Genomic DNA, 24861 nt, shown 5'->3' on the forward strand with positions numbered 1-24861 from the left:
TAAACTGAGCGTCAGTACTTGAGAAGGCAGTAACTCAAAAACTATATGAAATATCGATTTTAGTATGTTATTTGTCAAGATTTTTATTTTTATTTTCTTCCTTAACTCCTACTATTAGCAATAACTAGTGAAACTGCTGTTGCAACATATATACAATACATAAAACTATTAGAAAAAAATAGTGTAAAATTTTATAGCATATCATAAATGTTTAGTAAGATTTGTATATACAACTCTAACTGTAAATTACTGTAGTCCTAGGCAAACTTAGTTGAATTGTGTGCGGAGTTTTTGAGTTCTTTTCTATCTGCATACATACTGTATGTACATATATTAATATATAAGTACACCTAAGTACATACAGACTTACAAGTAAATTATATATGTACCTTCCTCATTTCAAACTTTTTTCCTTTGTTAACGGCATATTTGCATACGTGCTGCTTACGTATTATGAGCGATCCGAACCTTTTTATACTGACAATACAAACAATAACTTAAGTGAAATGTATGAATCATATTTAATATTAAGTGTATACATACATATGTACACATAAAAAGCAGACATCAAAAAGGCAACTTAATTATAATAGTCATTAGCTGATAAGAAATTTGCACGTATAAATGGAATTAAATGTAGTCAAGAGGTAGCTAAAAGAAAAGTGAACACAAAAAAAAAAATTAAAAAAAGACAAAGAAATACAATAATAATATGTAAATTGTTATATGATTTAAATATATGTATGTGTGTAATGCAAAATATTGTACTCGAAGTATTAATATTTTGTTGAAATAGTTTACACACCACAACAAATATAAAATGCATGTACGTATAATTAGAGCATAAATAATATAATAAAATATAAGATATAGTGAAATTTAGTAATTACAATTACATAAGTATTTAAATGTATGTGTATGCCATTAAATGTACATAAATACAACAACAATAAATATGATATTTATATTTGGATGCAAATGGTTTTTTCTTTTGAATTTTTAGGTTAAGATTTCTGTGATATTTTTTTTTTTTTGCCTTGATATCAGGTTGTTTTTGTTATTGTTTTAACTGCTGTCTAATCCCCGTTAGGATGTTAAGGATTAACTAAATTGTCGTCGAAGTCATCCAATGGAAGACCCAAGTAACATGCTGTTTCAACGGGATCGGACCAAAGGGAGAGGGGTGTCAGATGAGTGGGGTTGGAGGGGTAAGCAAAGAGGTGGCAGCACATATATTGGATATGTCGGAGTCTATACTGGATAGGTAGAAGTTAAACCTGCTACAGTATCCAGAACAAAGCTGCGCAAGGGTAACTACTCTCGTTTCTCGCGGCAATTTGAGCCCTTCGTCTGCAGTGGGTTGTGGTTTGAAGTGCCATCAACTCCACTGTGAATGGCGGTCATTTAGTTTTTTTGCGTGTGACGCGCTGGAAAATGCCTTCCCCACCATCAGCGCTGTCGCCACAGCAATGGAGTGTGCGACATGCAGGTCACTAAAGAGCCCATACCATGCATCGGTTTCCCTTTTTTAACACATCTGCACAGATCTCTGCTCCGTATGGTAAGACACTAGTGGTTGTCGACATTAAGAGCTTTCTCTTCCTTGTGAGCCCTTCCATGTTTGTTATTAGTCTGCTAAGATAGGAGGTGATTTTCGCTGCCTTTCCTGCGCCGTACTAGATTTGTATTCAGAAGGTTAATCAGGGGTAGGTAATACAAAGCTTTTTGAGACCTTAGATTATCCTTAGACGTTGCATGCTTATTATGAGAGGAATGTGTTTGTTCGTCAGCAGGGAGGTTATGTGCGTCAATCCAAGTTTTCGTTCCATTCATGACCTGATTTAGCCTTTTTCGGGCTTCCTCAGTGTCTTGGGCCGCGTAGCCGATTAAATATGTTTCGTCTGGCATTTAAAGTTTTAGTATTCTGCAACCAATGTTCCACAGATCTGCTCTTAAAATAGACCCTCGTGCTGCTCTTGACGTAACTTTTATTTGTCGTGATCCCTCTTTGATATGGTACAGTAATTTCTGTTACTAAGGTCGGGTATTTTAAATTTTTTTCTAAAGTATTGATCATATCCGCCCATCACGTCTAAAAACAGAACTATTCACTTATATTTGGTGCATCTATGCCGTGCAATTTCTACACTTTCAATGACGCTTCGGATATCGCTTAGAGTTTACCTCTCGGGTCTAAAGCGGTGCTGTCTGAGGGAGAGTCTGCCAGATTCACGGATAGCCGCTTCCAATCTATGTTTAAGTCGTTTTTCATAGAGTTTTCCCCTTGTGTCGAGCATGCATAGTGAGCGGTATACTTATCACAAGCTGGGATCCCCTTTTCCCTTGCATATTGGGACAAGTCGTTGTTTCTTCCGATTTTCAGGAAACATGCCAGCTTTGAGGCAGGCGTTGTGCATGTGTAAGAGTACTGCAGGTCGTCCTCAGGCGATTGTTTTGAATATTTCTGCTGAGATCCTGTCTGGGCTGAGCGATTTCTTAGTTTTGAGCGCCAGAGTGAACTGGGAGATTCTCGGCAGTCGTATAGCCTGTTCTTGTTCACTGACTCATTTTTCGTACGTAGGAAAGATCGCGATAAGAATGCTATCTATTTTAGCAGCGTTTAAGTCAGGTGACTTGGTTCGAGCTCCGAGCTTCTTCAAAATTACATATTTTATACCAGAGTTCCCAGGGATTTTTGTTAACATCCTCGCGTAGCTGTTTCCATTTTACCTTTTTGCTTACCTCAATGGCATGTTTAACTTCCTTTTGCTTGATATTGGTCGGGTTCTTCGGATGCTGCTCCTCTGAGACTCAGGTTAAACTAAGCTCTACAATTTTCTTGACAGTTTTGTGAGAACTACTAAGCGGGATCTGTTCGTCTATTTTCGAAATTAATTTCGAAGTGTTTAAAATCGAAACGCTCCATTTTGGTGTTGATGTATTTTTTCCTTTTCTCTGTGGCATTTTTTCCGTTGTCGATCAACGCATTACTTTCGGGTGGCGTTCCATATTTCTCGTCTTAATACTTACATGTCATTACATGCGTCCAGGTCCCTCTTTTTTAACCATAGAACTTCTTCTAATAACTCCTTACGTTCGTCAAGTTTTTCTCGTTTTGAAACATGACAGTTACAATGTCGTTGTCATAACAATGTCATCGGCAATTAGGAGGCCGAGCAAAGTATGCAGCCTACAACATTCTATATATACTTATGTATATGACGGCTCTACGGCTTTTTCCATTTTATGTAGATATTTGCTAAAATATCCGTGCCCGGGAAGCATAGTGATCCACTTCACCATGTTTCCTGCAATACAACTCGTTTATATTTTTGATTTGCCTGGTCGTTCATCCTACCATGATGTATTTGTTCCCAATGAGTTTGTCTAACGCTCCAAGTTTTTATTCTTTATTTCCTCTTTTGTGGTGCTGACATTTGTTTCTTACTCCTTCAACGTCCACATTTTCTCTTTTCCAAGACGACGGACGTCTTTCCGCTTTTTAGCGTTACTGCTTCGACTAGAACTGTGTGGTATGCCGATACTACCCTTACAGACACACTTTCTCCAGGGCCTTACTTCTGTTGTATTTCTTCAATGAGTATGCCCATAACGCTGATCCGTAGAGTAAAACATTCAGTGCAGTTGATATTAGAAGCTTCCGTTTCTGCATGCCTCCTTTCTCACATTTTGGCAGTCAACGGCTAAGCTTGAAAATCATTTTAGACTCCTTTTCCGCAGCGTTTTGGGCTTAATAATGCGTCGTAGTTGGAGTTCCGAGTCCTGCAGACGTGACCTTTAAGTGGCCTGGTAAGAGTTTTATATAGCAAGGTTCTGCTTTCCAAGTAACTCCTACCCATTGGGCGTAATAATGGATATGATCTGAAGAACACTTCTAATACCTCGATCTGTGCGCTTTTTTCACAATCCTCATGTCATCCTCAATTGCCTGTGCTCAACGGCCTGGATGATAAACCGCCCAACCTTGCAATTGTTTCTTCTATGCGTGGTTTCGGGAGTCTTTAGAGAGCTTGCCTGGCATGCCGAGAGGCCGGCTAACGAGCTGTCTGGATTTCCTTTTCCTTTACTAAATAACTAATACTTTTATAATTATTATTATCACCAAAAATTTAGCTTTATTATATTATTATTTAGATAAAAGTTTGGCATTAAAATTTAAGAAGGATTACAGGCAAGTGATCGCCGCAACTGGCTGAAATAAATTGTAGACGGATTTTCGACCACTTTTTGCAGTAGTTAGGACCAATCGCCTCGAATTTATCTGCGTACACAAGCGACTACATGCGTATGTATAACACCATAAAAAATAGTTAAGCTGTGTTTCCTTCCATAATTGGTTGTTTTGTTGGCTGTGCAGCATGTTACACCGAACCAAAGCTCGTCCACATCAACATGCTCCAATTCAGGCTCGAACAAGTTCTTAAACATGCATCTATAGTGTTCCCAAGGACTGTAACATTATGGTCAGCTTCAGTTTTGAAGAAGAATAGCCACCAATGATTCACTTTGATCACTTCTGCCTTTCAGATTGATATATCTCCCCGACACTCGTCTGAACGCATCAACCGCCTCTTCAGGTGCCAATAATTGATTCGGTGCCAGGTCAGGACTTTACCGATACCGATTATTTATCGATAACTACTGGTCTTTGATGGAGCTTCATCGCTAAATACTGAATTAAGTTCTTGAGATAATCCATGTCGAAAGTTATAAAAAATAATCGTGTGAAAATGTTCGCGATTTAATCCCATTTTTTGGTCGAAATGAATATTTTAAGTTACTGTAAACAACACAAATAGCGCTGACAGCAGCACTAGGGCTGTCACATCTCGAAACATAAAAGGCAACCTACCTAAAATACGTCAATGGAATAAAGTTTTAAAGCTTTTTTATGCGCTAGTTGCCACTTTCATTAACATATTATTACCTGGAAAGTAGTCAGTATTAATTGGTCATTACAGATGATCACGTTGAACAATTGTTTAAAATGAAACCTGTTCTATTACAACAATTGCAATAAATATCCTATAAATAATTATAGTAGCAGATAATATTTGAGACTGATTACGTAAAGTCGATAAGGTCAGAAATATGCAATTAAATGGGTAATTAGAATGAACTAACCGAACTTGAGCGTTAAGCCATTTGGCAGTAAACCAACAAATGTATGTTAGTTTTTGTAAATATATATACACCTATATAAAAACTTATTCCTTTTACAAGTTAGTCGCTGTTAGAAGGTGAGCATTGTTCACCTGTAGACTTTGAGCGGTATATATGTATCGAGATAGATAGATATGAGCTATGAGCTTTTATTGCACTTAATCACTTCAAATGGATACATAGTGTGTAGTTAAGTTGGGTGTGTTTACTTTCTAGATCGACCTGTTTGTTGATTTGTCTTCTATACATTTGACATTGGCAAATCTTATTTGTGAGTTGAGGTGCGTTTCGGATCAAATGTTGATTGAAAAAAAGTGACTAATGTGATGGAACTACACTAACTGTGTGAATAGATGACATATTAAGACCCGATGACGGAGCTGTAAGATCATATACATATAACATATAGGAGTTTCGATCTAATATGACGATCTTCTTGACTTCAGACCATAGAAGGGGAAAAAGGTATTGATAATGAGTAAATAAAGTCTAGAATAGGGATTATACGTTCAAAAATAAGGATATGTTTTCAATATGTAAATCAAGCTCTGGATATTTTTTGGATAGCAAGCAAGATTGTAGCAGAGTTCTCCTTCTTTTTATAGGTACAAACTTAGCTTACCGGATATGAGTGGAGGCTTTCCTTTTCCTCTGCTTCCACCGGCGAGTACTGAAACGAAAACATTCAAAGCTGGAGTGTTCTAAACCATCCGGACAACATGACCGATCACTACCATACCAATGCGCTTCGCTTTCTTATTCAGTCTGAAGAATGAAGAGCTAACGGCGCGGTTGTTGAAGCCAATGATATCTATACCATAGGGACTATTTTTGTTTGAAACATCGTTTGGTATCGAACGGCTTGGACTGGTCCTTCCCGATCCTGACGAAGCTTTTGGTATTGCTCAACGTTAGCTTACACATCCATATTAGCTTTGCGGGGATACCAAGTTCAATTGTCGAAAGAGTGTCGTGTGTGCGGATCTTATTTTCACGGGTCTATTCCAAAACTAGGCACATGTAGATAATCAAGCCTCTTTCGGGAAATTAATTGATCAGATGCACTTTGGCAGGTTAATAATTACAACGCTGGGAGCTTCAGTGATGTATGAAGGGTTACACTTCAAAGAGACGTGTTATATCCACTTCTCCGGATCGTAACAATGAACAAAAATGTTTGTGTATCTGGAAAAGAAGGGGGTACATGTTGTGGCCTACGCTGACGAAGTGGCAATTTTGGTCAGAGCTAAATTCCGAAATACCCACACTAATCTTATGTAGACAAAATAAATGCTGTTAATCGATGGGCTGTATAATGCGAACAGAACCTGAATGCTAGCATCTAGTATTGTTTACTATGAAACGTATGATTATGAATATTTTTTATTCTAGAAATTGCGCTGCCATTATTAAATGGTATCAGGCTGTTAATAGCAGATATTTGGGACTACTTTTGTACAAGAAGCTCTGAATGCAACCAAACTTGGAATTTGTGGTAAAGAAAGCAGCTACAGCATTTTACAATCTTAAAATATCCGTAATGGGTGGGCCCTAATGGAAATTAACCATCGGGTAGCTTACTGGCTCTACACAAACTTTCGAAATCCTGTAAAATTGATTTTAAATTCGGGCCAAACTATGACTTCCCTTCCAAAGAATAGGTTGGAGAGGGCGCAGAGGTTAGAACCTATACGGTGGCTTGAAACTAGATAACCTAGTGGGAGTTGCTGTCTTTTCTGCAAAACTTGACACCAAAGTCGCCTTCCGTCTACTAGAATACTGTAATACAGGGTTTGTTCGGAAAGTATTAGGGCTCAGTCGGTTTAAAAAAATTTATTGAACCAATCGTTACAATTCTTTAAAAACGTACAAAATGGTCTCCTTCCGAGTTTTTGCAGCGCTGCCTTCGTTTGAGTCTCTTGAGGACTTTCATGTAAAACTTTGCGATAACTATTTGTCCACGAGGAACCTTTGGTTGTCAAAAAAGACAACCAGTATCGTTTTCACTTTGGATTTGCTCATCATCAGCGACCTCTTCCCGGCCCTCCAAAAATGCCTGGTGCCACCGAAGCACAGCATTTTTTGCTAAAGCAACATCTGAGTAAGCATGCTTCATCATTTAAAACGTCTATGTCGCTGATTTACCGAGTCTCAAACAGAATTTAATCGCTTACCTCTGCTCTAACGAACGCTGCATTTTCGGCTTACACCACTCACAAAAACACATCGCGCGAAAATATTTGTCCTGACTGTCCAGGTGCTCGGAAACAACTGACCAGCCGCTCGTTCGTTAGCTAGGAACGCCCTCTACCGAATCCAGTCGGAGCGCCCAAGCTCTGAACTACAGTCGCGGCGAAAGAAAATCAGTCTTATTACTTTCCGGACAAATCTTGTATCTATAATATAAGAACTCTGAAATAAAGACTTACATGTCCCTGTGTGATAAGCGAACATGCCATAGGATTAAGAACGCCATGTAACTACTATTGTAGAAGATGTCAGAAAGTAGAAGAGCATGAGACTATTAAAATTTTTTTGTGGTTTTCTTGACTGATGAACTGCATCAGAAGCACAGGGTGGTGCAGAGAGGAGTCAATAGTGTGAGAGATCGAGGTCGACTTCGCTCTTCCGTTCGACTCATTTTCCTATTATCTGTTTCCTTATGTAAATCTTATATCTGTCGTTATTTCGTTATTGATCTTTAAGCTATTCAGTTGTATTCAAGCAGCAATTGCGGTTAATAACTAGTCATTGTCAGAACATTTCAATAGAAAAAAATCCCCGCATGCTAATTTCTTAATTCGTTTTTTAATTGAAAACCTTTGGTTGATTTGATTAAGTGTTGAAATCTTGCCGCCACAATTGAAGAGTAGGAGTGAGTCGCACTACGAGCTCGCAAAATCCAATGTACATATTCGATATGATCAAGTTGATGAATACATCTCAAACAATGTCATTTTGTACTTTGGCCATTTTAGCACATACATACATATATGTACATTTGTATATTATTTATAAATACTTGTAGTGATGTTTCAACACATATTCATTAACAATTATAGATTATCACAGCTGATGGCACACATGAGAACATATTGACTTCAGTAAACTTTACTCTGCGGCTCACTCTACTCGGAACCTGTTATTTCAAGCCGTTATAATTTATACACATATATTTCTTGGAAATGCTGTTCCTGTATTTGAGTAACTCGGCGAGTGCCTTGCATACTGGCTGTACTTGTAATGTTCTATAATAGTCGATGCTATTGCTTCCAAAGATTAAAAGTATACTCGGTGAAATGTCAGAACGCATTGCTGGATATAATACTTGAGAGACCCACCAAAATGCAATATATTGTTCATATTCGTAGGCAATATTCGAATTATTTTCCACAAAGCGTCTGAAAAATAACCTCGTACTATCTGACCATCAAATATGAACCGGACTGGCAACTGCACTATATATTAACAAATTATTATCGCCTTCAAAATAAGCTTCCCAATAAATATAAGCGTTCCAATAAAAATCACGTGTCACGTTTTTTGTCCGCGATGAACTCCTAAACTACTGAACCGATTTTAGCCAAACTTAGCACACAGTATCCAGTTTGAAGCAACTTAGAAGATAGAAATACAGTGAAAGCTGCATTTAATGGGCGCTCCATTAAGCGGACATCTTCAATTACGTTATTGATCGGTCCCACAATTTGTTGATATAAATAAGTACAATCTATTAAGCGAACAACCCTGGACAGAAAGGCTGGTTCGTCAGTGTCCGTTTATGGCAGATTTCACTGTAAATTATATGAGTAATAGTATAAAATGTATACCACAGCAACGCGTGGCCGGGCCAAACTAGTACATATTATAAGCCTCGGCTTGGATGTCCTTCAATATTTTCAGTGAATTTTGATTTTTTTTTCAGTTGCGGCTTACTTTTTTTTAGCATATCATGCTCATGAACCCTCGCTTCGTCACCAGTAATGATGCGTTTGATTAAGGGGTTTCCTCGGGTAAAAAACCGCCTTTTTTCAACAATTTTTTTCTCATATAAAAAATGAAATATGTAGATACACTGATGACATAGAAATTCTTATGAATTCTGCCATTGCAACGCCATTTCCGGTGACCCCTCGGAAAAAGATATGTCCACGTGTCAAGATAACTCTTTACAGGATTATCTTAAGTGAAAATACATGTTTTAGTTAAAACTTTCACTTAGAACTTGGACGAAAGAAAATAACTGAACACATTTTTACAAAGAAATTAAAATTTCAGTGAAAATTTCGCGACACTTTTTTTGTTTTTAAATAGTTATAATCGAAAACGAAATTCTTCGACTAAGTGTTTAAGAATTGTATCTCAAAGACCTGTGAAAAATTTCATGAAGATCGGTGAAATCTTGCCAACCGACTTCAAAAACACAGTTTCAGAAAAAACGCGTTTAAAGGCGGCGCACTTAGATGAGCTAGCCTCGAGCACATAAGTTCTTAAGGCTGTACCTTCGAAACTATTACTCGGTCCAACTTGAAAAGGGCAATATTCTAGAAGTGTTGTCGAATTTAATAAGACAATACATAAAATCGATTTTTTTAAACCCGTAAACCTTTAATGGCCACTTAGCCAAACAACTCTTTAGCGACCTTTACTCGACACCTTTTTTTCGAAATATTCAAGTTTTTGGATACGAATCTAGCATTGACACACATAAAATATGTTGAGTCGATCCATAAGAGATGATGAGATCCTCTGCTATATCTCTGATTTCAACACAACGATATTCTTCAAGCACTGTTTCACTCACCCAAAAAAATTAACCGTCAAGGATTGATAGGCTAAGTTTGGACGTGGTGAAATGAGCAGCGAAGACGGTGAACGTATTGGACTCAAAAAACTGATTGTTACCGGAAAAAACATCAAGAAAATCCATAAAATAAATTTTGGTTTGCCGTAAAGTGAAGTTTTCCGAGATGGCAGGCATTTTAAAGATATCAACTGAAAGTGTACATCATATCATTTACGAATATTTGGGCATGAGAAAGCTCTATGTATAGTGTGTGTCGCGCGAGCTCAATTTTGACTATAAACAACGAGGAGTTGAGAACTCGAAGCAGTGTTTGATGAAGCGTAATAAACTCGAGTTTTGCGACAATATGTGAGAATGGATGAAAAATGTCATCATCCGCGTGGACTGATCGAGCGTTATTGTACTGTTTGAAGGATGAATAGAATAGCTTCCGAATTCGCCGTACTCTCCACATCTGGCCCCAAGCGACTATTTCCTGTTCTCAGATCTTAAAAAAAGCTTGAAGCAAATTGTGCTACAAAAATATTATCGAAAAGTAGCATCTCTGCAAACAAACTCGCTTTGGTTCATGTCTTCTGAAATAATAACACTTGAGATCTGAGATTATTAAAATATATTTGGGGACCAGTTCCGGAAAGTATCGATGTTCCAACCGCTTTTGGGTTTTCATATCCTGAACAGGGTATATTAAATTTGTAACACCCAGAAGGAAGCATCGGAGACCCTATAAAGTATATACTGTATGTAAATGATCAGTATGTTGGGCTGAGTCGATTTAGCCATGTCCGTCTGTCTATCTGTATATATTTATACAAAGTAGTCCATCAGTTTTTAAGATATCTTTTTGAAATTTTGCAAATATCATTTTCTCTTCAAGAAGCTGATAAGTTGTCGGAACTGCCGATATCGGACCACTATAACATATAGCTGCCATACAAACTGAACGATCGGAATCAATTTCTTGTATAGAAAACTTTTGCATTTGACAAGATTTATTCACCAAATTTGGCACAGAATATTTTCTAGGGCAACAATGTAATTTCCGAAGAAATTGTTCAGATCGGCTTACTATAACATATAGCTGCCATACAAACCGAACGATCGGAATCAAGGGCTTGTATGGAAAACTTTCGCATTTGACGTGGTATCTTCACAAAATTTGATATGGATTATAATAAACTGAACAAATAGTTACTAAAAGAAATGCAAGTGTGAAGGGTATATTAAATTTATAATTAAAATCAAATTACTAAAAGTAAATAAACTCAGAAGCGCCCACTTGTTTTACTTTGTACTTGAATTCATTGCGAATAATGGCAAAACATGTAAACCAATTAGTGATGAAATTAAATTTGTTTTAGTAATATTACAAGGGCAATACTTTGTCATTCGGTATGTAAATATGAGTGATTAAAATTCTGGCTTACTTAAAAAGGGTGATCCATTTCGAGGTTCCCTATTTTTTTTGAAGAAAAAACACAGAACTTCAAATGGGGAATGTTAATTATCATTCGAAAGAACATTCTTTGGCATTTATTTTTTGAAGATAAAAAAATTTCAAATGTTGATCGCGGCTACGTCTCAGATGGTTCATCCATTCCTCCATCCGTTGAGTTTAATTTTCGATTATTCGTTCGAGCAGTAACTGGTGAATGAAATGCGTGAATACCAATAAGAGTAGAATAAGCTCTCAATTTAAGATTCGAACGGCGCTGAATCGACTCTCCACGGTCTTCATGTACACTCTTAGCTACGACTACTAGATTTTCTTCACTGTGTGTTGGATGTCGTCTATTCGGTGGAATTTTATCTGATAATGAATGCTGCGCTTCAAGATGAGGATCTGGTGTTGTGAATAGTATGCTCAGTAGCCCAATAATGTTGACCTAAGTTGAGCGAAGCGCGCGCAACACATCCTTTACAGAAAGGGAATTGGGTAAGTCTTCCAATGTTGAAATATCAAACAATATTGAATAAGAATAACATGACAGCTTGACAAGACTCACGCGTGATCTGTCAAAAAAGGTTATTGTAAAAAGTACCTCTCTTTGGATCACCCTTTATATTTGTAAAAATCAAGTGACAAATCAGCTAAAGCAACGTGAACATTTTTTAAATTAAGCACGTGTTTATACATTCTTCAATTTGCACAAAAACGTACTAAATTTCGTATATTTATAATATATTAGGCATTTATAAACAATTGGGTCTACCTTGAAAATTTAATTCAATTTATTCGATTTATTTTAAAGCCGAAGCATATGCTTAACTTTAGCCCAGAATATCTAAACCAGAGCGGGATTTCACAAAAAATAACAGCTGCTATAAGTGAGTGTTTATAAATGTGAGGAAAAAAATAAAATAAAAAAAAGGGATGCTATATCAAATAAACTTAAATAAATAAATAAAATTGTATATTTTAGGGGATCCCCAAAGAGACATATGCTCTTTTCAAAATCTTATGAAATATTAGGTTGTCAAATATCACCCTTCCGATTTTTTGCTTTTTATTCAATGCTTTAAGAAAAGTGTTACAGTGATCTAATTTAGTTCAAATATACACCGTTTCGTTCGATAATCTCTTTCCATCTAGACGGCAATTTTATAATACCCCCCTCCCTATTTGCGAAGAACTTGGACAGCCACTTTTCACAAGGCTCTTTTGATTTTAACTTTACAATAACAAGGGAGTTCGCCATGTTGTTACGAGTCATCAACGAAGTCTGTGGTCTGGCGTTGTCTTGGTGAAACACTACACCCTTCCTGGTAGCCAATTCTGGACGCTTCTGGTCGATCGTCTGCCTCAAGCGGTCCAGTTGTTCGCAGTAGAGGGTAGAATTAAACGTCTGGCCATATAAACGAAGGAAACTTTAAAATAGAATTATCTAGAATACATTGCAGGTAAAGCGAATAAAATCCAAAAGGCCTTACCATGAGCAATGACCAATAAAGGTTGCGTGCGTTCCAGACGGCGATTTTTATTCGCAAAGGTATTGAGATCGGTTTTATTATATGCGGATATGGATCCAGTCGCTAGACATTAAGTCATATGCCAACCAAATAAGGATAGGGCGCAGGCTGTCGGCTTGAAGGGTTATCAGTACTTTCCGAACAATATTGCGATGCTTATAATAATAGCTAGAATGATGCACATTGACATCCAGGGAGACGAATACGAGTGAGTATTTAAGTTATCAGAGCCGTTTATAGGAGCCAAACGAGAAGAGAGAGTCAAATGCTTAACAATATGGAAACAGCGGTGGCAAACGCACAAAGGACAGGGGGCCCGCAGACTGATACCGGTCATCCATTGGTGGAAATACTAAGTGGGCATGGGTGCTTTAGAAGCTACCCGTACAGATTCCAGCACGACATTAGTCCGTATTGTCCGACGTGTTGAGAGTGTTTGGAGTAGTCCGTGACTTACATGTCTTATCACTTCCACGAAGTAATACTTCAACAGGTCGTTCCTTGCTAGAGTATAAACTGTACCAAATTTCGTGAACATATCTTGTCAAATGCAAAAGTTTTCCATACAAGAACTTTTTTCGGATCGTTCAGTTTGTATGGCAGCTATATGCTATAGTAAGCCGATCTGAACAATTTCTTCGGAGATTACATTGCTGCCTTAGAAAATAACCTGTTCCAACTTTGGTGAAGATACATTGTCAAATGTGAAAAGGACTTGAACAAGAACTTGATTCCGATCGCTCAGTTTGTATGGCAGCTATATGTTACAGTGGTCCGATATCGGCAGTTCCGACAAATGATCAGCTCCTAGAAGAGAAAATGATATTTGCAAAATTTCGACACAATATCTTGAAAACTGAGGGACTAGTTCGTATATATACAGACAGACAGACAGACGGACATGGCTAAATCGACTCAGCTCAACATACTTATCATTTATATATACTTTATAGGGTCTCCGACGCTTCTTTTTGGGTGTTAAAAACTTTGTAACAAACTTAATATACCCTGTTCAGGGTATAAATATAGCGAGTGGCGCTCAAAAACTGAGTCGATGTCGATAAAACCAAAATTCGACTCATCATCGCCGTTCTTCTATATGGTGCCGAGGCATGGACGATGAGAACATCTGATGAGTCGGCCTTACGAATTTTCGAGAGAAAGGTTCTGCGGAAGATTTATGGATCTTTGCGCATGGGCAATGGAAAACGCAGTCAATAGAAGGATGAGCTATTCGAAATATACGACGAGATTGTCATAGTTTAGCGAGTTAAGGGACATAGTAGTTGTCTAGGTTATGTCGATCGAATGGATAAAAATACTCCAGCTCTGAGAGTATTCGATGCAGCAATCGTTGGGGGAAGGAAAGGAAGGGGAAGGACCTGGCTACACTTGGAATCTCCAATTGGCGCCACGTAGAGAAAAGAAGAAACGATTGGCGCGCTGTTGTTAACTCGGCTATAGCACCGCAAGCGCTGTCTAAGCCAATAAAGAAGAAGAATAAACCCAAAAAATACCAAAAATATGTATTAAAATATACATACACAAGTCTTTACCCGTGTGCTTGCCATACTTACAGATTGCTATCTCATCATAATCAAAAAAAAAACATAATACCCGACAACATCGACCATTTTGCTTAAAAAATACTAGGAATCGGATGTAAAATACTAAGCAATAGAAAGCGCAAAGTACAAATGCGTAAACTCAACAAATAATTTATGATTGTGAGGTAAATATATCAAACTAGCAATTAAAAGAGAATAAATAAGCAACAAAAAATTATAAAACTCCGCCAGCTGTGGCGCTAAACTTTTACTGCCGCAATAGTTTTTTATTACAAAAGTACAAAAAAGTGCAAATTAAAATTGAAATTGACATTTAACTGCGGCTAAACGTGCTAGCAATGGAGTGCACTGCACGCATGCGCACAAACGCAAACAAATGATTATGAGTAATAATGTCACAACAATGCTTAACCAGCTTACAGTGCCATATAAATATACGCATAGCTTATGTAGACAATTAATTGAGTTTGAGCTTTATTAACCTCCGGCACGAAGTAGTTTTTCTTTGTAGTTTTCCTTCCACTTTTAATCGATATGTTTGTTGTTGTTTTAAGTTAATACTGTTTTTGTTGTCCACTACTAAGCTAGTTTATAGGTATTTGTGTTTTACTATGCTTGAGCACGTGTACAAATAGTATAAGTCATTGACGTACTAGTTTCTGAGTGAGTGCCAAGAGAGCATCGAATAAAAATATAGAGCAATCTACAAAGCGTTTATGAATATTATATATATATATGCATTTACGTAACGAATGCATTTATATGCTCGTATATTTATTTTAAATTGCATCTTGTCATTGTTTCCAGAAATAGGTGTTTCACTCATTCTATGCACTTTACATTTAAAGTAATTTAATGCGGCTTATGCTAATCGTTTTTACTTAAAAATTATTCATACACTGTAAATAAAATAATTTCTAGAGAATACTACGTGGTATTCTAGTTTCGAAATTAAAAACAAAAAAACGAAATTAAAAAAATAACTAAAATAAAAAAAAAATTCTTTTCATATCTCGATATTTAAAAATATCTGCCTGAAAAGGATTTTCAACGTTCAAAATTATTTTCAAAATTAGACTTAAATCTTTAAACGCGTTTTTCGCGAACTAAACATTCATGAAAATATGCCATGAAAATTTTTAGTATAAGCAGCGAAGGCGTTGAACCCAGTGACCGACTAAAAGAGTATGTTAAGGGGTTACATGGGTTTATGGGTTTCAAAAAATCGAATTTTTTCTTGTCTTATTTAATAACAACACTTTAGAATATCTAGATTATTGTCCTAAATTTTTTAGTTGATCCGAGTTAGGATTTCGGAGGCACAGCATTGAGAACTTGTGCGCTCGAGGCCAGCTGGGCTGAGTGCGCCGTCTTTAAATGCATTTTTCTCGTAAATGTGTTTTTGAAGTCGATTGACAAGATTCTCGAGAAATACACAACCGATCTTCATCAAATTTTACACAGGAGATAGAATTCTTAAAGACTTCGACGAAGAAGTTCGATTATTAATTGAATTAAAATGTCGCGAAGTTTTCACTGATTTTTTTTTTTTTTTGGAAAAATGTCTGCCAAAAATCTAATTTTCAGTTTTTTTCCTTCAAATTGTAAGTTAAGATTTTTTCACTTTATATATCTTGTAAGTTATACTGCCAACGCGGGCGAATTATGTTTCCCAGGGGTCACTGGAAATGACTTCGCAATGGTCGAGTTTAAAATATTTTTTTCCAAACATTTCTTTTTTTTATATAAAGAAGAAACTGAAAAAAATGTTGAAGAAATGTTGTTTTTTACCTCTTAAGAATAATGGGGATGCTCTTCTTCTTCTTCAAAAGGCTAGAGGTAGAAACGAATTTTCATTCAAATTCAACATCGATGTCGATGTCGACAAAGGAACGAAGCGGACTGAGATATCAGTCCAAGCTTCGATGAGAGACACGGCTACTACCCCGTTGGTGGGCATAGCGATCCTTCAAACAGCTACACCTCACTTGCCATAGAAACAGGGTGAGGTGGTTGTAGTACTATTGCCAAGCCAGGTCTACAGCGCATGGGTGCCGCAGCCACGCAGATTCAGATCATGAGAGCGCTGTGTGCATAAATATGGAAAACGGAAGAAGAACTTCTTCGTTCTCCTGTGCAGGTGACCGAGGGTTCTTACTCAAGCAATAAGAGAGAGCCCATGCAGAAGCCAAGCAAGGAGAGTTGAAGGCAAAAACACGATATTAGGCCACGGTCGGAATATGTAATCAAGTCGAGGGCAAAAGACGTGGCTAGGACCATAGAGGAGATGAAAAACGGTCGGGCACATTTCGCTACTCGTAACTGGTGCAATGCTTCAAATTCGACGTTTGCAAAACGCATTGAGAAGCATATCGCTGGAAAGATGTAGCGTTCGACAGCGAGCGAACCAAAGGTGTTTGAAGACGAGAAAGTGCAGGGACGCAGCCGAGTAGTAGTGCACCACGCGGGTGACAAACCCATAACATTAAAGGGAATTGCGGCAGCCAATGAGATTAGTCAACGATATTTTCCTTAATCCTTATGAAAGTGCTGTAAGATTGGGTTTACTAGAACCTGTATGGATGAAGATGAGGTGGAAACAACTCAACATTTCCTTTTTGACTGTCTCGCGTTTGGAAGACCAAGAATTAAGCACTTGAGAGCGCATACCTTCAGACATCCCACCGAACTGGCGGCAGATAAGAGGTCAGTGAGGTAATCCGAACTGTTTTTTTCACATTTCTTTCATAGAAATTTTTATTCTACAATAGAACTTTTTTCACATATCATGAAGTATRTCGTAGAGTGTATAAACAAATTTTTTCGGAATTTTTTGATGACATCTGTCGGAGAAATGACTGGGTGAATGGAAACGATTTTTCTTATTTGGATCATCAGACACACAAGAACCCAATATATTCTTAAAAAGTACGTGAATGGTTCGTCCCTACTAGAATCATGAAAAAATGTTGATAAATAAAAAAGTATTATAATTAACCTTTTTTTTTTAATATTTCCTATGTGTTTTTACATACATTTTGTCATAAATTATAAAAAATCATGAGGGACGATGATAGCCAGGCGCTTTGTGAACATTAAAAAAAAAAAAAATTAAGCAAATCGGTAGTTCGACCCGAATCATGTCCACCAGTTTATAAAAGGGTGTTTTGCGAAAAACGCGCCTAAAGTTTGAGGTTTGCGCTCCGAACGTCGAGCGTTATTATTATTTTTGGGTCTTTTTCGAAACCTGCCAATGGTAAAGTCGGTTTTTACATTAATTCAAAGGGTATAAGAAAACAGAAAATGCAAAAAAAATGTTTGAGGAGTTCTTCTTTCTATGGTTTCACAAATTGCTACATATATCAGCCCACTTTAACAATTAGCTATCATGCAAACTCAACTCAACTCCTAGACACATATACAATATCCGAACAAACTCTTCAGATCGAATCACTATATCATATAGCTGCCATACAAATCGACCAATCAAAAATAAGTTTTTGTATGGAAATTATTTCTTAGGTTTCATATGTTGCAACATTAGTTTAAATTTTTTTATTTTTTAAACACATTTGTAGTAACACAATTTTTTTCTCAGTGCATCACCTTTTGACCAATGTGAATAATTGTTTTACCTGTCTGCCAACAAAATAAGCAAAGTAGTAGCAAAACTGACTTATATTCCAAACCACCTGAGAGTATCACTTTATTTTAAAAGCTGCCTTAGAGAACACTGCACACACGTACACAGCGAGAGAAGTATGCAATGTTAATAAGAAAATTGCATTTGATTTTGATTGAATTTTATATCAATTAATAATACATATCTAAGTATATTCATATAAATATTTACACTTTGATGTGTATGTATGTATGTAAGTGGGTACGTGCGTTTGCTCTTTGCTTGATTTCCGTTTGTCGCGTATCGTGATTGAGCTGCTGTTTGTTGTTGATTGAGTCTGGGGCCATACTCATGTAAATCTAATGAATTCAGTATAAAATTGAATTGCATTTAAAAAATTAGTTTATAGTTTTATACGGAATAAATGAGACACAGTACAAAGAAAGCGTGCGCGTGAGTAAGGTCGAATGAGTGAAAGCTTAGTGTTTTGTAGAAATTCGCATTTTGTGAAAGGACAATAATATTTGTGATTGAAGTTTTGAACAGTGAAGTAACGTTGAGACAATAATGTAAGGATATATTTAAAAAAAAAGCTAAAAATGAATGAAATTAATAAAGAAACATTACAAAAATATATATGTATATACATACATATATAAAGTAAATATATATAAAATAAAAAATGAAAAAGTACCGAAAAAAAAGAGATACACAATACAAATTATTAAAAAAAAAAATATAAAAAAAATAAATTTAAAAAAAATATATAAAAAAAACAGTAAAAAAAATATATGTATATAAATAAATAAAGAAAAAAACTTAATCTAAAAAAATTTATTAAAATTTTGTTGTGTTTGAAAGTATATTTGTACATTCATATGTATATATACATACATATATGCAGTATGTGAAATGCTAAAATATATAAATGTCACGAAAAAAATACCATAAATTAGAAAAAACTGCTGATGTGCCGCCCCTCTTTTTAAATGTGTCAAAAAGTGTACTTGACATACATACATATACGAGTACATTTGAATTAATATCGACGGGAACCTTCAATTAAATTCGCAAAATACATACACATGTATTTACATATATACATACACATCTATACGAGAATATATACTATATATAAGTATGTATAAAAATTGGCATTTGCATATGCCGCACACATACATACATACACATATGTGTATTTATATGGTTAATTCTTTAGCAAGTGTATAAAAATCGCAAAACACGCTACAAAAAATTCAAAAAAGACAACAAATATAAAAAACAACAAAATACAAAACAAACAAATTGTTAATGAAATCGCATAAAATCAAAAGTATATTTACATTTCAATTGTGTTTTTTGTTTTTGTTTTAGCTTGCGCGTTGTGTCTATCTTCTTTAGCGGTCAAATACTTAGGCGTCGTCGGCACTTTGGTCATTAAACGCTGCGTGGAACTTTTGCTGGAAGTATTGTGTTTTTTGTAATTGATTCCTCATTCGTTTGCTGTTTTTAAAGAACTTGGTGAGTATGAATATAAGTGAATATGTTATATAAAATAGAATAAAAAAATGCAAGGAATATAAAATTCTTTAGCTATTTGCGTGTGTAAAAAAGTGCAATTCGTCGTATCTATGTTTTTAAAGGCAAAATGCAACTCTGGCTAAAAAATGCAACTATTCTTCTTCTTTATTGACGTCGACCAGTCAGACAATGTGAAAGAATATACAAGTTGATTTAGCACCACTGAACTTTCAATATAAGACGTACCACGTCTTCCAATTGATTCGCTGTAGAACAACTCACTAATAGAATTTTTTAGATTTGAAGTTTTCGAAGCATGTCTAACAACGCAATTGGTTAGCAAACATACAGCGCTTCAGTCGTTCTTCTTTTTCGCTGTTTGGCGCCAATTGCAAATTCCAAGTATTGCCAAGGCTTTCTCCACTTGGTCGTTCCAACGGAGTTAAGGTCTTCCTCTTACTGTCCCTCTACCGACGGGTACTGCGTCGAATACTCTCACAGCTGGAGTGCTTTCATCCATTCGGATGACATCACCTAGCCAGCTTATCCGCTATCTCTTAATTCGCTGAACTATGCCAATGTCGTCGTATATCTCGAACAGCTCATTATTTCATTGACTGCGGTATTCGCGCAAGGGATCATAAATCTTTCGCAGAACCTTTTTCTCGAAAACTCGCAACGCCGACTAGCCAGATGTAGTCAGAGTCCATGATTCTGTATCATTTCACATTGCGGAGAGGATGAGTGACTTTACTTTCAATTGTCTACTCAATCTGAAGTAGCCCCTATTTGAAAGAGTTAGTTGCGTATGCGGGTTCGAAGTTATGACTGTCAAAGTGTGACGTGGAAGCCGAGTCTTGAATGCGATGACTGTTTTTTTGATGACCGGAGATATTTCGTCTTGCCTCGTTCACTATTAAATCCATTTGCTGCGCTCCTTTTTCCAACCTGGAGAAAGCAGAACTAACAGCGCGGTTATTATGACCAATAATATCGATATCAATAGAATACGCCAGCACATGGTGAATATCTGGTCAGTTGTTGATCTTCCAGGCCTGAAGCCCCCTTGATAGGGACTTTGTTGATGGTGGGATTTAATCATTCACACAGTACGCTCAATAGAACCTATGTGTGATGTTGAGGATGCTGATCTCACGGTGGTTGGCGGAGATTGTGTTTCTATGAAATGAGCAAAGCATTATGAAGCCATATGTAGAAGTTCACATAAGTGAAGAAAGTTCTCTGAGCGACATTCACTTGGGAGTGGTCAGAAACGATTATGGCTCCATCAGCCCACAACTTCCGCTATCAGACAAAGTATCTTCTGGGTAGCCAAAGAACATCCGTTTGAAGGCGAGCTAAAGATCCCTCTCCAAGGTTGTGCGCTGGATTTGGGATCCAATACATAAAAAACACCCCCAATGAAAACATATTCTTACCCTTGTATATTTTTCCATATAATTGAACCATGCTTAATTCTCTAACTAGAATCATTGATTTAAGCAGGCGTGTTTGATTCGATCTTGGTAATAATTCTGACAATTACGGGCGTATTCTTTGCTTTTCTTTACCTAATAGAACACCCACAACTAAGGAGAGGCTAACCTTACTGAGTATTTCGATCGATCTTAGTGCAAAAGCTCTTGCAACACCGCAAGAACTAATGGTAGCCCAGAGCTGGCTAAGCTCCCGTCAAGCCCAGCTATGCAGTAACAGAACACCCGAGGACATGGATCACCGACCCGTTTCCATTCTACTGATAGTAGAGGTGGGGTAAATTTCCTTAGCCAGTTTATAAATAAATTTTGCTATTAAATGCGATTCCTTTGTGGGCTGATACCATTACCAGACTTTTATAAAATGACTTGATGTTGTTGACAATGATATTAGGCATTCCTTAATCAGCCTTGAATGTCTGTACTCCGGAGCAGTAAATCTACCTTAATGACAGCAATCTCGGCTTGAAAACGCTACAATAATCAGGACACCGGCTGGAATTCGAACCAGCCGCGGTGGTCAGTTGGTCGAATAAGTTTGGCGAACCAATATCTTTATAATATCGACTTGAAGTGCGCTTGAGCAGTTTAGATGGCAGCTATATGTTATTGTGATCCGATATGTTCGGTTATGACTATTAAGCAGTTTCTTGGAGAGAGAAGGATTTATGCAAAATTTCAGATCGATATTGAGATAAGGGTTAGACGGTCATTACCAAATCAACAAAGTTCATAAAAAAGCAAGTAGTCCGAGATCCAGTAGAAGGCAGCCTATTTTACCAAAGGGGAAAATTGTTCTAAAGATTATTTTATACGTAGCTTAAATTAGATCGGTATCCACTAAGTACAGTAACGGTCATTACTTAGTTTATACAGGTACGTAAATCAGAACAGATTCGAAAGTATTTCAGTAAAGCTGCCGAGTGGTCTCATTAAAAATACAAACCAAGAAAAAAAAATAAAAATTGACAGACGATGTTGTTATTTGCAATTTGCGGCTGGCGTTTTAAAAATTAAAAATAATATTAACGTACAGTTTTCATTCCTATAGCTACTACATTCGTTTTTTTTTTTCTATTCTGTATGGCTACTAAACTCAGTTGCCAAAGATCAGTAGTCGGTTTACATAAGTAATGAAAATTTGTTAGTGGTTGGTGGCCACTACACACCGGTCAGTTGCCATTATGTAGTTGTTAATATTTTCTATACCGGGTATACAAATTCATTGCAGCAAACAAGGTAAATTTGCAATGTTTTATTTTCGATTACCCCCATTTTAAGCAAACCTCGTCTGTTCGGAATAAACTAAAACGCTCAAGCACTAAAAATAAGAGGTGGGAGGCTTCCTAAAATATGTTTACTCGTAAAACACTAAATACTGAACGCAGAATACAGTTTTTGTTGTTCGTGGGTATACTGCACTCTGCTGTTACGAATATACCTATCCACTGTTGCTAACAGCGCACATGTCCATAACAGCATGAAAGCCTATAAACATTTATTTCATTAGTAAATATGTACATATGTCAGCAATGCATTTCCGGGAGAAGCAATGCGAAGACAGTGACCATCAAAATCAAAAATACACGAACATAACTACAAGTTTTTTGCACAGCTGAGCATAACGCTTTTCGCTCTGGCTGTCAATAGCAAAAGCATAGCGCTGACTTTTCGTGAACATTGTTATGTTATGCTATTGTTATTTCACCCACCGCTTTTTTCCTGGGCAGCTAACAGAAATGTTTGGCATAAAACTTTGTACCACTCAAGTGAGTCACACAGTTGCAGAGCGAAGGTCGTTCATGGCGGTTCGTATATTGTGATTTAAACGTGTTAGGACGTGTTAAATTACATGTGAAAATATTGTGCCAATAATTTGTTGTAAGAAACGCAAGTGCGAGATTGTCAAAAGTGCAAAGAAAAACTAAGAAATAAAGAGATTGTAAGAAAAAAAAATAAGTAAAAGGCAAAGAAAATCGTTTAATAAATATCACAAGTGCACCGTCGCGGGCGACTTACTGTGTATTGGTTACATTAATAACGGCAATTGTAGCAACAAAATCAGCTTTCGTTACAGCAAATGATTTCAATTTGTTGCTTTTGTTAGCTGCAGTGCCCTTTTACATAACCTCATTTACACGCGTCGAGTATTTTCTTAGCAAATAACTAAATGCATTTCAAATAACGGCACATAAATATGTGTTAGTGTTTTGTTGTTTATGTTCATACAGTTACATAGAAGTGCTGGTTACACTATTTTGTGCGATTTTAATAATTGTTTAACAACGCGTCGACTTGCCACAACTGTGACTTTGTCAATAACGATTTTTTCAACAAGCAGTTAGAGTGATTGCAAGCTTTTATAATTACTTGAACGACCAGTTTTCAAAGAACTGCTGAACAAAAATAAACACAATTACAACGGCAGTAAAAATATGGCATTGATAAGTGCAGAGCTGCCGGTAACACATCTTAATGGTGTGGCAACGTTTGGTGAGCCAAATAATTAAAATAACAAAAATGTTTATTACTTTTTTAATAGTAAAAAGAATATAATATTACAGTGAATTAAAAAAAAACAAGAAAAAAAGTTAACTTCGGCTGCACCGAAGCTAATATACCCTTCACAGGTGAATTTCTTTTAGAAAATAACCTGTGCCAACTTTTGTGAAGATACATTGTCAAATGTGAAAGTTTTCCATACAAGAACTTGATTCTGATCGTTCAGTTACTACCATATAGTCCAATATCGGCAGCTCCGACAAATAGGTAGCTTCTTGATGAGAAAATGGCGTTTGCAAAATTTCAAAATGATATCTTAAAAACTGAGGGACTAGTTCGTACAGACAGACGGACGGACGGACATGGCTAAATCAACTCTGCTCAACATATTGATCATTTATATACATTTATAAAGTCTCCGACGCTTCCTTCTGGCTGTTACAAACTTCTTGGCTAACTTAATGTACCCTGCGCAGGAAACCAAAATAAAACATATGTATGTATGTATGTATATATATAGAGTTTCAAACTTTTCCTTCTGTCAAACTTAATATAATCAGCGTATAAAAATGAATACTAGCCAGCGACAAAAAAAAAACTTTCATAAAATACGTGAAGGTTGAGTCGACATTTACGCTGTCAGACTCAAACTCACTAAAACTTGCTGAAATTTTGTTCTAGCCGCTAATGCATGGAAAAATATGAGCCAATTAATGCTCAAAAACTTGTTAAGATTAGCAACCGCATTCACCTAAAAAAATAATTGCGTACATAAATTCAGTTATAATAATTTTCTTCGGTCATGTTTGCCAATTGTAGCACTCCACTCACTACCTACATCTGTACATTTAATATAAAAATTCCACAGACTCACGTTTCAACTGTTGACAACGAACTCACGCGACCTTGGCTATAAGTTCTGTCTTGATTCTGTAATTCTCCCTTTAAAAGTTACGAATGCGCTCGTACCTTTTGTTTACTGTAGAACATGTGATTTGTAAATGTAACTGTGAACGCTCAGCTGTTATGTACATACAAGTAAATACAATTTCGACTATATTAGCTTTTTAACAGAAAGTATGTAATTATTTATTAAAACTTCTTTGAGAAAAGTTATTGAAATCTCGGACATTGAAGAATTTGATTAATTTTCCCGTTATACTTTTATAGAAAATTATAACAATAAATATA

The 24861-nt window shown here is 36.4% G+C and overlaps 1 protein-coding gene across 3 annotated transcripts in view; it reads left to right on the forward strand.

Annotated features, from left to right (window-relative positions):
• The first annotated feature begins 18222 nt into the window (after window positions 1-18222).
• Window positions 18223-24861, forward strand: part of LOC108974602 (alpha-tocopherol transfer protein-like) — a 36405-nt gene continuing 29766 nt past the window's right edge. The window contains exons 1-2 of one of the 3 annotated variants that reach the window (XM_018942557.1): window positions 18223-18288; window positions 19526-19672. Coding sequence is in view for 1 of the 3 variants with exons in the window: in XM_018942531.1 (XP_018798076.1) it covers window positions 23604-23661 (58 nt within the window). In the remaining 2 variants the exon portion in view is untranslated. Of the gene's footprint in view, window positions 18289-18568; window positions 18721-19525; window positions 19673-22953; window positions 23662-24861 lie in introns of those variants that run through there. The other 2 variants (XM_018942549.1, XM_018942531.1) reach the window with 2 other exon arrangements.

The sequence above is a fragment of the Bactrocera latifrons genome, unplaced genomic scaffold, assembly GCF_001853355.1.
Source record: "Bactrocera latifrons isolate USDA-ARS-PBARC rearing strain unplaced genomic scaffold, ASM185335v1 scaffold_112, whole genome shotgun sequence".
NCBI lineage: Eukaryota > Metazoa > Arthropoda > Insecta > Diptera > Tephritidae > Bactrocera > Bactrocera latifrons.